At 39.1% G+C, this 17,461-nt stretch overlaps 1 protein-coding gene across 1 annotated transcript in view; it reads right to left on the reverse strand.

Annotated features, from left to right (window-relative positions):
* Window positions 1–15,255, reverse strand: part of kcnk9 (potassium channel, subfamily K, member 9) — a 38,632-nt gene extending 23,377 nt beyond the window's left edge. The window contains exon 1 of the mRNA XM_067612100.1: window positions 14,643–15,255. Within this exon, the coding sequence (XP_067468201.1) occupies window positions 14,643–15,255 (613 nt within the window). The remainder of the gene's footprint in view (window positions 1–14,642) is intronic.
* Window positions 15,256–17,461: the final 2,206 nt, after the last annotated feature.

A 17,461-nucleotide genomic window follows, 5' to 3' on the forward strand; every position in this document is an offset into this window, starting at 1 on the left:
GCTGACTCAGCCTGGGGCGGCCATAGTGGATCAAAAGGCAACTGGCAGCCAATGGCTGATGTGAGGTAAATGTCAGAACTCGTGTTGCATTGCCCACTTGCTTCCCTGACTGTTGGGAAATAAGAGTTAGACCTGATAAATTTCTAAGATCTAAAGTATGATAATGACAGAAAAAAACTAAACATATTCACAATGCAAGATACTGAAAAGTATAAGGTTGGTGCTATTCTATATTTTTGTATTGTCAGCAAATCCAATGAAAAGACCAAAACCAACAATGTGTTAGTAGTCCATCTCTCAATACTTTCCTATCCAAGCCCATTGGTTCCTTGTGAAGACATACCATTTTAAAAACAGGTTATTAATATATAGTTTAATTTTTTTTAAAAGGTTCAGTAATTCCTTAAAACAGCAGGGCACTGTAGTTTTTAGCAAATGTTACTCAAAATGGAAGAAAAGGGTGCATTTGCTGGGGACTATTTGTAGCTGCGGATTAATACACAATTGATAGACAATTGAGTGTTTACAATAGTTTGGGACAATAATGGAGGTCTATGGCACTGAGGAATCAGTTATCATATACTTCTTGTCATCATGGAAAGAAAAAAGTAATGACCAAAATTATAAACATTTAAGATTTAACTAAGAATTTTTTCTTTAAGTTTTCTTTTCTCATAGTCTAACAACATTTACAGCATGAATTCAAATCTCTTGCACTGTAAGTCGTTATTTGGCAGTGTTACAGAATGTACAAAATTTAAAACCTGAACTTTGATACCATCTTGTCTCATACATTACTAAGCCCAACATGCATGTTATAAGACACTGCAATATTTAAATTTCTCAAATCAATATTTCAAAGAAATAACTGCATTAATATTTGTGTATAATTAATAACAGACCCTTTTGCAGCGGGTGTTCTCCGTGTTATTTTTATTTTCATGAAAAATTATGAGAGTCACAAGATATGTAATATATAAAATTGGTACATCAAGGTTTCAAGTTAGGTTTAGTGATATTAAGTCATACTGCAGTTTATTGGTGCAAAGCTCATTGTGAACATTTGTTAGAGCAGGTAAAACAGGTGCATTGAATAACATAGGAATTCTTGTATTTTTACATCTCAAAGATTCTGAAAGTCGGAAATTTCAGCTGCTTAGTCATTGTGATAATTCCTCATAGATAAATGATGGGACAGTACAAATCGTGCTTGTTGTGCCTTAGATATATGTCAACCAACCCTTTATTTGTTGAGGATCTGTCCCTCTATCCTTTTCTCTTCTTCCACAGTCTACCTCCATTTTCCTCCTCAGTGTTTAGCCAACATGATGTCTCTCTGCCAGCTGCTTAAGAAGGACACCACCTGGACCCAGGCCTCTGACTGCAAACAGGTACTACGGTTCATCAAGCAACAGCTCACCAACCCCACTCTCCACTCACACTGGCCCACTTGAGCCTCGATGAGCCCACTGTGCTTGTCACTCCACTCTGCTTCGTCTGTGCTGGAGTGGAACAACCAGTCGCTACCACTTGAATCCTCTAAGAAACTCAAAGGGTAAAAGGAAGCCTCTTGCTGGCTTGTGGGTATTTGAATACATTTATCTCTATAGTAGATTCTTTTCTCTTCACACAGATGAGAAGACACTCATAAAATGCTGGCCACAAGCCATTGACATTGTTATGATGGATCGAATCAGTGCCACAGTGCTTGGAAGTAGCACCAACAACGATTGAGGACAGCAGTAGGAACTGTGCAGTGAAGCTAAAGATGATCCACATAAAACCTGTTCTGTCTGTTTATTTCACATTGCGTGTGTTTGCTAGCTGCTTCTTCATCTCTTGTTGTAGTGTGATGGATCCTGCTTACTTTAGCCTCAAGCTAGTTGCTGTTTATAGCTCTTTGAGATGAGTGACAGGCGTCGAGCCAGAAAGGAATTGGGTTAAAAGTTAACTTACAGTTGTAGCTTTAAGGCCTCTGTCTCCAGGTGACATGTGTGGCTTAACCTGGCTGCTATTGATGCAAATAAAAAATTCAGTATAGCTGTCATAGTGCCTGACTTGAATCAGAAAAAGAAAAGCAGAAATCTTTATTGTGGCCTGACCCTTGATGTAGAGCTTAAAAGGGTAACTTATAGTAACACATAGCATGGCAGTTTCTCTCAGCTCTACAGAGCACTTTAGCCTCTTTCAGCTCATTGTCTTGGTCTCACTGCAAGCAGTGGTTGTTTTGGTTCGCTCTCAGTGGTTTCATAAGTGTAGTTTTCTCATTGTTTTCTAAGAAAAAGCTCAGATAAACCCACTGTGCGCTTCCCTCTTAGCCCCAAACAGCAGACATAGTTAGCAACTAGCTGGTGAAAGTAAAGCATTTAGCAGGTAAAACACAAGCTATTTCCCTGTGGAGTTGGTGGAAACAAAAACAGAGCTACAAGGACAGTTAATATTGGACTCCAAATGAATGCTAAAACTTCACTAATACTTGACTGTGTTGTGCTTTTGGGTGGCAACATGCATAGGGTCTGTAGCTACATTGTAGACTACATCATAGCTAATGTGCTCCTCCTCCATGTAACTACACGGCAGGTCTACAATGCTACAGAGATTCTGAGGGAGGACCGCAAGAACTGTGATTGATCAGCATGGACTGCTTGTGTTTTTTACTACATGTTGCTGATGCAGATGTCAATGCGAGATTGACTGGCAACATCATGAAGCAAGTTGAAAAAAGCTAATTTATCTCCTCGTTTCAGTAATACACATTTGGCAAAGACATTTCCACCGCAAACTTTCTGCTCACCGCGATCTTTCACGGTGAATGAAATAACATAAATATGGTGTTTACACGGAATAGTAGCTGTAAATAGTAACTGTTTTCTAGCACATTCACCGTACCAACTTTAAAAGGACAGTGCTTTGTTGTTGTGCTGCCCCAAGTGGAAAAAAATACAGGTTTAAAGTCAAATAGCAGTTTATTGTTAGCTTATTAAAGTAACTGCTGAAATCTGGGTACACAACATCACAACAACAAACTCAATCAGACAGGCTGTAAACAAGCTTGTAGATTTGCTTCTACAACCTCTCTTTGATCTCAGCAGCTAACTGATGAGAATTAACTTTTGATTACAGACAGGAATGATGGCCAAATCTATGCAAATAATACCCAGTTTGTATAATCCAGAATTTCCCTTTAAGATGAGGCCATACTCGGAAATACTAGAAGAATACTAGAAAAGTAGAAGAAATACTCCCTTATATCTCTGTTGTGGATGAAAAAGCCCATCTCATGTCATTTGTTTTTGAGGATAGAGCTACAGGGGCAAACTGTGCTGTACCGAGGGAACTTGTGTGCACAGTTTACCCTCTGAGCAGTGAAAACAGACCAGCCGGCTCCAGAGCCAGTGACTCCCACAGAGAGCATCAGCACCACAGGAACACATTCCCATCGATCTGTGTGGAGACCTCCATCAAGCTCCCGGTAGGACGCTCTGGCAAAGTGAAAATAATCTACTGGCTACAAAGTGCAACTAGGGTGAATGCCTCAAATCATTTTTCAATAAGCAGCAGTCAGACAGTATATTAACAACTTTCTTGTTTCAAGAGGAAAGGCTAGTACAAATTCATCTAACACTCTAAGACATTACAGCAGTCTGCCAAAAACTAAGGTGTTAATTTACAGCACAGATTTGATCTCATAAATTGGAAACATGGAAATAAAATGTCAAGTGAACAAAACCACTGAACACTTCAGCAACACTCCATTAATCTTTGATAGAACTTACTGGATACGTCCAGGTAATTTAACACCAGAGATCCAAGGATGACAACAGAATCTTCCCTTATTCAAGAAATAGTCCTGTTTGTTTTTTAATAGACGTTCCTTCATGAAAATACTAAATCAAACAGTGAAAAAGGCAAAACACTATGATTTAAAATTCCACATGCAAAGACTGATGTAAACAAATTACTCCTAGTTTATGAAATGAATTAAAAAGAACATTATAACACGTTAAATTGTTTTGAAGCAAAGCAGACAAGTGATTACTTAGGTTGAGTATTAAATAATGGATGATGTGTTCAGACGCTACATACTGATCATCCTCAACTGATTAAATTGTCACCCAGGTTATGAAACAAGGCCAATGCCCTTCTGTGGGAAAATGCAGATTGTCATACAGTTTAAACCTTTGGTGGTTTGTGAATTCACCAAATCTTTTTATGTGTGTTGACATGCATGGAATCTCTCTCTGTTGTGTCAGGATGCAAATACAATGGAGGTGAATTTTCCAGTCAGGCAACAGGTACAGATTTACCACTGGAAATATTGCTGTATTTTTTGCAACAATAAGTCTTTAATTTCACTCAGAAGTAAACAAAAGCAGTGTTCTAATTTCTAGCAGATGAGCATGGATTATGTCAGCTGAAACAATGACTGCACATTTTATCAGCTGTAAATAGCTAACATAATGAAAACTCGTGAAAAACTCCATGAAGAAAACATGGAAATAAAGGAGCAGCATTGTTTGTGTAGCTATCGCAGCATAGCACTATCTAGCCCTGGTGTTATAGTGTAGTGTTAGAAATAAAAATGCAATTAAAATATCATTTGTTCCCTTGAATGGTTTGGATGCCATGAAAACATATTTGAACAAGCAACATGATGGTTAGATTTATGCTTTAGTGTTCTTATTTTCAAACAGCATGCTTCACTTTTAGAAGAAAAAAGGATTTGAGGATTAGGAACAACTGATGAGTTTAAGCCTTTAACATCTATAATGTTAACTCTGATAGCATCTAAACACCTACAGAGTGGATGTGTCAGTTCTGAATAGTCTTTTTCTAATGTAACATATATCCCCTCAAAATAATAATCAGCTAATAATACTACTGGCCTTTGTAAATAACACAAGGTTACCATTATAGGTTGTACACTAGCTGGCCGGGCATGCTAATTTTTGCAGCCTACATTCGAGCAGATAAACGCACTGTTAATCAGTTTCTTATACTTTTGCTCCTGTGCTTGTATTGTATGACATTGACCACAAACTCTTTAGATACCAAGTATCACTCTTTCTACAGCTCCATGCACACCTACTGGCATACTCTCTCTGAACACACTGCTGTGTGATTAAGAAGGAAAGTAAACTGAATTTATGCTGTGAGTTTATGTTTGCCTTTCACATGATGAGCTGTGTGATTTCTGTAATGTTATTTCAATTTATTTTTTGCTTTGATGGGAACAACACATTTGTCAAACATACAATCTGTGTATTATCCTTTTATTCTGAAGATTTCTTCTTGCCATTACATTGGGCCTCATTCACAAACAGTGCACATGCACAAATCTGTGCTTAAACTGTGCGTACCAGCGCTTTAAGCACAAATCTGAGATTCATCAATATGTTCTTACCTGAATTTGTTCTTACTCTGCAAACAAATTTAGAACTACCTTAGACCATGTGTGGTAGTAGTGCAAAAGGTATGCAGGCTGTATACAGGACTCACAATTGGGCGCCAAACGGTTGTTCCAGTGACAAGTTTAACAGCCAAATCTGCCTTTTCTGGCGTTTATTTCTAAAACTATTGTTTGCATTTCACTTGCAGTAAAGTTTTTCTACATTTTTACCATCACAGCCCACTTTGCAGTGACTGACCTCTCTCTACACTGCTGCACTGCTCCAACAGAGCTTTCCTTATATAGAGAAATGAGGGCATGCTAATTACCAATAGCGGACACACACCTGTCAATTTTGAATGATTCTGATTCACTAACGGTGCTTTGAACAAAATTTGCTGGTGCGCACGTCATGAATCCGATGACAATTTTGCGTGCGCAAAGAACATTTCTACGCACAATAAAAAAAATATGACATAAGCTATTAATCATCATAGATACACCTGTTATGAAACTCTGTCATACATTATGAATGAGCAAATCACCTGGATTTAAAATATGCTCAATCATTTTATTGACTCCTGCTTAAAAGAGGAGGTAATGAAATCCTGTGTGTTTGATTTACTGGAGATTTACATAATCCATACTAAGTTATGGGAAACCCAGGGTATTACAGCCCATATGTCATCAAGAAAATTCATGAGTAAGCAAGCTTATTGACCATCTTTGTGGTTGTGCTTTTTGATGTTCAAATGAGACTTGTGCTGGGCATGAACAAAGGGCACAACACAGCTGGAGAACCATCAACAGGTTCTCTTTGAGAATGAAGGAACCCTGCTGCCTGCCAGGAAAAGCAAAGGGGGAAATTGCCGTGAAGTATAGTGATATTGTACATCCAGCTCTCCAATCAGTCAGTGTCAAAATTCAGCATAGATGGACAATCTGTGTGTTCCCCTAAACTGAGCCACCCTCCAGACCATGTCACTCATGTACACATACACACATAAACACACATCAACCACCGTCCACAGGCTCCATGTCTCCAAGACTCCACCAAAAAATCCCTGTCAAGATTACAGTGTGTATTACCACAGAGCACATACACTGTTTGCAAATGGCCCCTTGAAAACATTTCAGTACCCAAATCCTTAAATGCACCACATTATTCCCCTGCCTGAGTCAAATATTTTCTTATATTGCATCTAAATCATATATGAAATTCTAGCTATCTTCAATCTTCAGCTAAGGTTTTTCTGGAATGTGTGAACAAAAAGTTATATACAACATAATAAATAACACTAGAGAGTTTTAAAGTACAAACAAGCTGAATGTGATGTTTCTGCTGAATGGTAATCACCAACTGGAAGTCATAGATTACCCGCCTTTTTGTCTATGTCATTTATAAAAGGCCATATACTCTATAATGAATTCTTTTGAATGGGTTTGATTCATAATGCACTCTCATTGAGTGGACTTGTCCTACTGGCACATAAACTGGATTTAATGTGTGAGTGCAAGTCAAGAAATCCTGCAGAAAGATGTGCTGTAAGTGGCAGTTGCAGTGCAGCGTAATGGAAACTGTGGCTGACACAATAGGTCCAACAAAGACACGCCATCTGACTCATCTTCACAAAGCGCTTTCATTAGAGAGGACGGATGATGAATTTATCTGTGAGGACGGCACCTACTCGTATAGCTCTACAAAAGAAAAGCATTTAACTATAATAATATGTTAATAAGGCAGGATTTTCACACTTTTGACTGGTGAGTTATCTTGACATTTGGAATATTAATTTGGGATTTCCTTAGGTTCTTGTCTCATTGTGGCTAATGACATACATTACCAGTCAAAAGTTTGGATACACTTTTCCATTTACTTGAATGAGAAAATCTGTCCAAACTTTTGACTGGTACTGTATACAGAGCATCACAATTGGATCTACTGACTGCAAAAATTACTATTTTTATATTATCACTGGATCCAGTAACTATATGTAATGCGAAAGGGGTGATTTATTTTGTCTATAGTGACAAACCCACAGAGAATTATAACCCAACTCTGCCATCTTTCTCAGTTCCACTGAACATTTTAGCATTCTAGCAAAGCTGCTTTTGCTTTTTTACAGACAGCAAACTTTGCCCTTCTCAATCCAGGTTCCAGCCGCAACAGGCAGCTGTTTTCACTGACAAAGTTCTAATAAATCCACTGTATACTACCTGCCCAGCACCAACGACCAACGTAGAAAGTTAGCGACTAGCTTGTGAACATAGTTGAGCATTTAGCAGCTAAAGAGCCAGATATTTCCCACATAAATTGGTGGAGACCAAAACAACGCTAAAAGGAGAGTGAATATTGGACTTACATTCAATTGAGCACAAACATGATTATAAATAAATGCTAATGTTGCTACATGTCTTCTGGATGTGTGAGTACGCAACTGTTTGCTAACACGTTTTCTATAACAACTTTATATGGTATTAATTTTAGCATGTTCTACTGCCCCAATGAGGGGGGGAAAAATCAATGAATGCTGCTTCAATTCATCTTTAAAGTATTCAGATTATAATGTAATGGTATCAAAATACATAATTTTCTCAATCCCTGTAAAGTAGTTTTTTATCTTTTAAAACCACATTGTCACTTTTCTCTCTCATTGCTCCATGCTAGTTATCCGGATTTTGTAAATCAAACACAAATCAGTGAAATTGCTGTGGTGTCTTTGCACTGCCCTTCCCAGAGGTCGCATGTTAGTCAAACATTGTGTTCAGTAGTCTGACAGTTGCTGTGATGAAGTTTCTGTAGGTGACGCTCTTTTCTTTGTCTGTTCAGATTGTTTTTACTTATGCTAACCAAATCATGCTAATATGTTACTCATGCATTGCGTAGTTTGACATTATATCTGTCTGATATTGGCCTTTTATGAAATACAACATGGCTGACATTCAAGAACCATATGAAGCTTCCTACCTCACAACTAAAGCCTGTAAAATATGCAATTAATTTTATTTCTCATAACATATTTTTCTTTTAGTCATTCTTCATAGCAAATACATTATTCATTAAAAAGCAATTATGTTTTTGTCTGCCATTTTAATATGGCCTTGAAGTGCTGCTTGCCCTGATTAAACTTCATTAGTCTGGGTTCCAGGAAATGTTATGGTGATGGTCTAAATGTTGTTTCAGAAACTTTACTACTCTAATAAGTCAAGAAGGAAAAGCTGAATTCTTGTAGTGTATTTTGGAATTATAATTTACGTATTTAAAGATGAGATTTTTGGAAAAATATGAATTATTGCTCAAAAATATCTCAGTCTCACAAATCCACATCAGTCAAACCTTAAGCTGCATATCTACTGTATCTACTCATGTTGATATTTCCAGACATTTAGCAGAGATGACTTTCACCTTTTAAGCTGTCTTTAGTCTCCCGGCAACATCAGCGACTCAACACTGTGAGAAAGGTGGGTGTATGCACACACTACAGCATGCTGCAGCTGCTTTTCTCCCTCAGACCAGAGTTTCGGTCAGAGCACCTTGCGCTCACCACATGCTGTCATTGCTAACTGTCACATTGGGTGCAATTATTCACAGAAATAATCAGAGTCAACTGGCAGGTCAGTCAGAATGGAGGGGTGCTGTGGAGGGGGCAGGGAGGGTTCTTATAGCCTCATCATGGCAACCGAGATGGGCCCCTCAAGACAGCTGGTCTGACATGTGCTAAGAGTATCACAGCTGGTCTAGATTAGGGTTTTTTAAATCCTCCATGAGTAAATGTGTAGCCACAGGTCTTCAATTTAAAGTGCAGGCTTTTTCATACTGCATTTACTTAGATTACCATTTCTACTGCTGCTGCTGCTTAGTGCTACTATTACATCTATAGTGCAACTGCTACTATTACTACTACAAAGCGGAAAGTCAGTCCCTCTTTTTTTGTATTGTACACACTATGAAATCCTGACATATTGTGATGTACTAATTTTGGCTCAAAAGTTTGGAAAAGTCAGCACTAAAACTGCTGCTGCTACTACAATTGCTGTTACTACCACTGTTACTATTTCTGCTGCTACTACTACTACTACTGTAACTGGTACTACTGCCACTACTACTGCTGCTGCTGCTATTACCACTACTACTGCTGCTGCTGATTCTGCTACTGCTGCTGCTACTACTACTACTTTTAGTGCTGCTGCCACCACAGTCAATACTACTACTTCTACTACTGCCATCAGTACTGCTACTGCACTACTGCCGTGCTGCTGTCACTGCCACAGTCAATAATACTATTACTGCCACTGCTATTGATACTGTACTACCGTGCCTACAAATCTTATACAACTCTACCACTAATACTAACAATAGTTTTACTGCCACTATTTCTGCTGCTAATATTTCTTCTACTACTAGTACCAAAACCTCTACACCAACTGTTGCTGCTGCTACAAGTTCTTGTACTCGTCATTACAAATGCTACCACTGATACTTCACTACCAGTACTGCCACTATTACTACAATACACCTGCCACTACTAATACTACTTTTACTGTTAATCTTACAAATGCTGCAACTAACATTGCTGTTACCTCTAGTACTACTACTAATACTACAGCTTGTATTTCTACTATAATGCCGATAATTGATGCTGCCACTAATATTACCACTATCTGTCCTGCAGCTCTTGGGACTTATTTTGAATACGTAGTTAATATGCTTTTTCTTCACATTCTTCTACATTATTATTTCACTCTTCCCTTACATTCACATCACAGGACGAATCTCTTGCTTTAACTAATTTTGATCAATTTCAGTGTAGGAGGACAGTGAAGAAGAAAAAGCAGGTGAAAGAGGAAAGGATGTTGACATGAAGCCAACAGATCTGCGTGTATATGCAGTAATAATATAACTACAAATTGGTGACAGATTAAAGGAAAAAAAAGTATTAAGTGTGTTAGGAAGGTGTTTTTAGCCCACAGAACAGCTCCAGTGCTCCTTGACGTAGATTTAGCAAGTCTGTGGAACTCTATTGAAGTGATGAACACCATTGTTTCAAAAACACCTAATTTGATATTTTGATGATAGTGGCGGAGAGAACTGTCTAACACATCGGTCCAAAATCTCCCATAGGTGTTCAATTTGTTTGAGATCTGGTGACTGTGGAAGACGTAGCATATGACTCACATCATTTTCACACTCATTAAACCATTCAGTGACCTGTCAGACCATGCGGAAGCATCTGCATTTCTCTGGTTTTTTTTCAGGTTTTTCTTTTTAATTCTTCACCTGAATGTATAAAATACTGTACTCTGGGTGTCAAGTTAATTATGACAATGGAGAATGCTATGATGTTACTGGGGAATCTTGAAAATATAATACAGTTCTTCAGATTTACGGTGAACAAATGATGGATGTGTAATGGTGGCTTTTAAAATACTGTGGCGAGCTGTATTGTTAGATTTCTCCAGGGGTATTTGGAGTCTGGTCTGATTTATTCGGCTGAAAATGTACACATCCAGCAGCGAGAGAGCGAGCATGTGGAAACACATATCTTAATAGACATCTTTGTACCTTATTTTTACAGTCCCATATGATGACACTAAATTTAATTAGTTTCCACAAACAGCTCATCGTTGACACAGTCCAAATTGTTTCCTTATCTTTGCAGCAGTTTCCTCTTTCACAAAGCTAGTTTTACTTTGTTCACTTTTACTGTCCGAAATAATTATTTGAAAATCTGCTGATACAGTGCATTGGAGCAAATCCAGTTTCATTATTTCTATGGAAATATTCCTCTAAACCATTAACAGTTGGGAGTTGGTAAGGTGATACATCTCATACTGTCAGCTGAACAGTATGTTTGAGCACAGCTTTCCAATTGTCGAGAGAACTCATCAAATCAAAGCTCCACTGCCTGGTACCTGCAAATAATTCTTAGCTTTGGAATCAAACTACTTGCAGTGTCAGATGAAATGGGTCTGCCTTCTAAGGAGTATCTAGATGGTGTTAGGCAAATCACAAAAAGGATATAAAACTGACATAAAGAGACTTTCTTCTGATTATCTTAACTTCATGGTCTTTTATTGTCTGTGACGTACAGCCAATCCACCTGGCATCACGGAACTTCCATCAGACCCAAAGCTAATATTGTTAAGAGTACTGAACATATTACACCTGCTAAAATGTGACAAGATCACTGTGCCGTGTTTCATCTAATGATGGGTAATGCTTTTGTCCATTTTGTCCAGTCTCTGCTTCTCTTTTTTACAGAAAAGTTTTACAGTTGAGTTTTATGGAACGTTATCTCTAGTTTTACAAAAATTCAGACATACGGCAGGCAGAATGCAGTGTTGACTATTTTACAGAGTAGGCATCACACAACGGTTAAGAGATATGGTTGAAGAATAAGGGTTGTGATTTTTTTGTTACTGTCAATAAATCCCATGTCCAGAGCAAAACCAATAACATTTTACTCAGTTTCTCATGTGTTGCTCTCAGCACCAAGCCAATTGCCAAATCTTTAAAAATGATTTTACATAGTAATTAATTTTCTGAAAAATGGCTAAATAATTGATTGTAACAGGCAGACACTGTCATTTTTAGCTAACTTTACCCTAACAGGAGAGTATTTGTTGGGGACTATTTCAGCTGCAGATAAATACATATTCGGTGCTTTAGTGAGTATTCATGGCAGCAGTGCAGTGTGTGTGTGGGATTGAGTCAAAATAAACTACAGTGTGTGTTCTTGGTAATGAAGTGCAACATTGTGGCTCATTGATGTGTTTTTACTATGAGACACTACTTATAGGTAGGATAGGTAGGATTAATTCATTGCTGGTTTTGGTCTTTTTGGGATTTGTTGACAATGAGAAAAATATAGAATATTACCAGACTTACCCTTTTAAAGACAAGATAACATTGGATACGATTTTGATCCCCAGGAGAGTCAATATCACAGTAGCAGTAGTAGTATTTCCCCCGTTTTGATAGGTACTGCATGATACTATTGACGATATAAGGTAAACTAAATCACATATAAAATAATCCCATTGATCTTAAATGCAATGAATTAAAGTCTATTGTTATACTGTTATGCTTTATATCATTCAAAACTCTTTGAATGTGTAAACAAACCCCGCAAGAACTCTTTTTGTCAGGTTTTTAATGAGAATGTGTCCGGAATAATTTCTTTAGACAGCAAAATCTTGTAAAATTATAATAAAATATGTTATTAACATCAATAAAAGTTGATAAATTATAATATTAAATGTTTTCCTTATCAGGACATAATGCAGCCTTACTTTACTGTGTTGTCAGTATCCTTGAATGGTGTTTATGTTCGTACAAGAAGTGTAATTTGTACTTAGTAAGTAATAAATGAATTTCTTGCAATCAGCAAATAATAATCACGTCTTCTGCCAGTGTTGATTTTTTTTTTGCCCTTTTCTTTATTGCAGCCAAATAAACGTCATGTCATGATGAAATAATTCCTCTGTCTCAACTTTAATCTAAACAGTGTGTGTGCATCTTCTCAGGTGCGTGCATGAAAAGAGGAGGCCAAATAAGGTCGACTCCTGCACATTTAGTAGGAGAAGTCTGAATGTTCTCTGAACTGTTGTTACTACTGCAAAGAGTTGGATGGTGCATAAAAGGCGTCCTGCTTTCCACAGAGGAGACACAGTAAATGTAACCACTTCACAGAACATGAATATTACAATGGCTCTCGTTGCTGTAGCCTAGAAACAACAACGGATCCACCTTCACTGGTCTGTGCAGTCAGCCCTTTTAAGTGTTGCCTGGCAAACTGGAGGACAGGCCTGGTGCATTAGTTTCCCCCCAGCTAAAAGTCCTCATCTTGAATAATAGTATCTGACTTCCATAATGGAGAAAGCGCATCTCTGTGACCTCTGTAGAAAGAGAAGTTAATTTTGAATGTCGTGCCTTGCAAGTAATCTAAACTGAGCTGATTGAAAGGTTGAATTTGAGCTTGTATTTGGTAATACTGCCACGCACATTTTGATTTAATTCAATTAACTACAACTCAATTCACCAAAGCTTCATTCAGTGTTCTGGTGATTAAAATGCAGAAAGAGAGTGCTTTGATTGTAGCCAGGGGTGGAGCGTCAACAAAGGGAAACTCAGTTTACCCCACCACCACAGCAGCTTGAAATAAATCTTATTGACGCAAATGCATCATCGCAAGTAGCGTCAAACTGATGTAATTTATGCTTCCTTGAAGGGGTAATCATTGAAAAAAAAATGCATTGAAGAAAACAGAATTGATTTGTGCTTACAGGGTGATTTTCATTTTAATTCTCATGATCACCAGCACTCACTCACATTTTAATGTACATCACTGGTTGTAGTAGAGTACTGTTGCTTTGCTTTCTTTATTTCTTACATCTCTTTGATTACGCATCAATTGTTTGTCGCAAATTCCCAATCGATCCTAAAATCCAGATAATACCATAAAATGTGAAAAGTATTGTGGATACAGAAGTGACGTCAGATCCCAGTTGTTGATCTAAACTCTCGTCCTGCCTGCGGCTGGACTCAGAGGAGCTGTCCTTTCAGCACCACAACACTGCAGCTCATCCCTGCTGCTTCTGTTACAACTGAACTCCCGATCAGTCCCGTTCACGAAGCCTCGTGATCTTCCTGCAGAGCTCCGTGTGATCTTTCTACATTCTTTATAAAGGAAAATATCGGGATATAAACTCGCAGTACTCTGTCATACTTTGCGCTGCATCTTGGTGACGCACCGTCAAAGTACAAGTTGAATCATAATGCAACTGTAGCTGCACCAGAGGAATATCATATGCACGTCTTAGTCTAAGTGCACTCAAGCGCGCCAAGCCACGTCACATTTCAGTTTTATTCAGCCTGTGGATGATTTGTGATGAAAATATATATCCAAATATTCTCATGTTGCTTGACCGCGATGACATAAAGCTTCATCCACGCAGTGCAACTCCCTTTGGACCAGAGAGTGAGCCCTGCAACATGTTGCTTAAAACTTTATATAAAGACCTGTGGTACAGTATAAATGTTTCTAAGCAGGTTGGAATGTTTGTGACGGCTCTGAATATAAGAACATGTGCTCCCGGCTAATTGTTGCCTACAGACCGTTTTATTGCCTTGAAAATGTAACTGTCCTCATAATAAACCACGTCCTGTTGGGCAACAGTGATGTAATGATTATAGAGGCTCGGTTATATTGGTTTTAGAGACTAGGACTCACGAAAAGAGACTGAGACTTACCTATGGTGGTTATAACCGTGATGGCAAAGTAAAATGACCCTGCGAATTTCCACTGCACCCCGGCTCTGTGGGGCTCAGCCTCCATGATGATGGTCTCCAGTTTGCGGTAATCATCCTCGCTGATGTTATATTTCCCCTGGAGACGCTTCTCCTCGGCTTCCAGCTGCTCTTTTTCCCGCATCTCAAAGTCAGACTCCAGGGCGTCAAAAACGGCGGCCCCGACGAGCAGGTATGTAAACGTGCAAATGATCAGGGACAAGGTCCGCACGTTTTGCCGCTTCATGGCCAACAGGAACCGGCGACCGAGGGGCTCATGTCCCCTCGGATTCCCCGGGAAGGCGCAGCAAGCGTGAGGAAAGCCGTGTGGACAGCGCCTGGAGGCGGAGGCGCAGAAAGGTGCGCTCCGGTGACGGTGGCCGAAGTGAACGCCGGAGTCGGGGCAGCGGTGGAAATCCCCTGCCTTATGGTGATCCCGGTGACAGACCCCTAGATCCTGTTCCTGGTTTGCGGAGAGACACAAGAGACTGCTCGATCGCCTGGACCAGGAGCCCTGCAGCCGAGAGACCCTGCGCAAGACCTGCCCAAACCAAGTCCTCCCGGTGCGCAGTGCCATCAACAAACAGCTTCCAAGATCGTCTGTTGGTTTCTATCCTCCTCAAGTGAACTAAACTTGTCTAAATAAAAGCTCACAAACAAATAAATAATCGCTGAGAGATCCTGTTTTGTTTCCTTTGATGCTCCACTCTTACTTTGAGGGGAATTAAAATGTCCTATAACTGAGCATCTTTCTGCATGTCTCTAAGTTTCAGCTTAACACCAACCTGTTCGTTGTAGCCTCATCAGCATTCAGGCTATTTTTAGCAGCCATTCCCCATATACAGAAAAGGAAAAAATCAAATTTCTGTCCCTGAAATCCTTAAATCTTCCTCACAAACAGCGGTCATCCTCATCAGAAATTTGCTGAGTCGTCGATAAGACGGGAGGGTCACAGAGTATCGCAGAGGAGCATCAAGTTGGGAAATGTTACTCACACAATGCGCAGATCTCCACATCAAACATGTTCACTGCCTTATTTCCCTTATCAGTTGCTTTATTCCTGGATCAACTCACCACTTGTCACAGAATTCAAACAATATTCCAATCACGCAACAAATCATCGTCGACAACAGGTTCCATCTCAAAGAAGAGTCTCCCCCCCCAATCTATATCTTGTTAGGATGCGTAGAAGCAGAAGCTGAAGAAAAAAAGACTTTAGTGCTGGATTAACTAAAATGTTAAAAGGCTACAGCGCGCTGCGTGCCCGCATTGGCACTCACGCTCCGTTGCGCACATCCATGCGCACTCCAAACAGCCTTGCCCTTACTGTCTGCGGATCAGTTTGAGCTGCTTTAGAAAAAAAAAAAGAAAAGAATACATGTGTTTTCCCTGGTCGTGCGGGGGCCTCTGAGTTAACCATGCGTGTCACGAACTGCTCGTATTTTGAAGGCTCCACACTTTATGTCTCCACACACTCCAGACTCTAATCGGTGGGCGTTGCTCCTCCTGTCTCTGTTTTTCTCTTTTTCCAAGTGTCACGATTCATCCGACTTCTGGCGTGAGTGTCTGCCCACTCTTGGAAGCATTCTCTTCGGGAAAAATCTGCTGGGGCACAACTGACTGCATCCCCCGACCCCTCCCACAGTGACCACTCCTACTCATTAGATGGACAGAGCGGGTTTCACTTGGGCAGAGATGGTCACGTTAGTGCTTTTTACATTCCGGCAGCAGCGCGAAATGTGCGCTCCAATTCGGGCTCAGCTGCACAGGCTGCTGCGCTGTCCAAGGTGCTGGAGGCTGACAGGCTGGTAGCGCACTGCTGCTCACCAAGTCATGTTACACACACTACGAGGAATCACAGAAACACATCTAATGCAGCAGGGAGGAATAGAAATACATTGATTTTATAGGTAATCCGCCTTGAAAAAACAAGACTGCCACGTGAATAAAGAAGGGAACTGCCCCAGGGCCCCAAAACCTTAAAGGGCCCAGTCGCTCCACGTTCACACTGTGGCAGCTACCTTGAGGCAATTTTATTCATTGCACACTTGTTTGTTTACACACATTTGCATTATTACCTGATCTTGAAGCCCCGTCTTGTAGGGGACCCCTGAGTGAAAATCGAATTTTAAGGCTTTTTTTCAGTTTACACTGTTGATATATAAAAATGTTGCTGTTTATTCAGTGAATATTTTGTAAGTCCAATAGTCTACAGTCAATTAAACTATTTATTCTTGTTGTCTAAGATTGTTGATTTTTGCGTTTTAAAAGTGTTTTTAAAATATTTATCCAGTGGAGGATAAATATTAAAAATATATACTGGAATCAACCTAAAGTCTGTAGTTTGTCTGAGTGTTACTGTGTTTTGCACTGTTTTCACTATTCCATTATTGTTATTGTCCTAGTTATTAAGAGTAAATGATTGGGTGATATTGTGTGCATATAGTCCAAGAATGGATTGGTCATCAATACAAGACTTGGTGCAAAAAAATAAAAAAATAAATAAAAAAAACTCTTGGCCATTTCTACTATCAACATCCAGACACATCCAACACACTGAAGCTCACATCAAAAAAGAGAAAAAATACAGATTTAATCGTAAGTTTGCCCAACGCTAATAAATGGTTTGCCTTTACTTTAAAAAATCAGTTTCAGTTTGATGAATAGTATGATGTTGATTCAAGTTGAAAATATTTAGAGTGAATCATCAGTTCATATTTTTTTTAAAATTGAGTAAAGTTTAAAAAAATATTTGCTCTTAATTTAGTTAGTTACCTCTAAAA

This window comes from Thunnus thynnus, chromosome 15 (assembly GCF_963924715.1).
Source record: "Thunnus thynnus chromosome 15, fThuThy2.1, whole genome shotgun sequence".
NCBI classification, from domain to species: domain Eukaryota; kingdom Metazoa; phylum Chordata; class Actinopteri; order Scombriformes; family Scombridae; genus Thunnus; species Thunnus thynnus.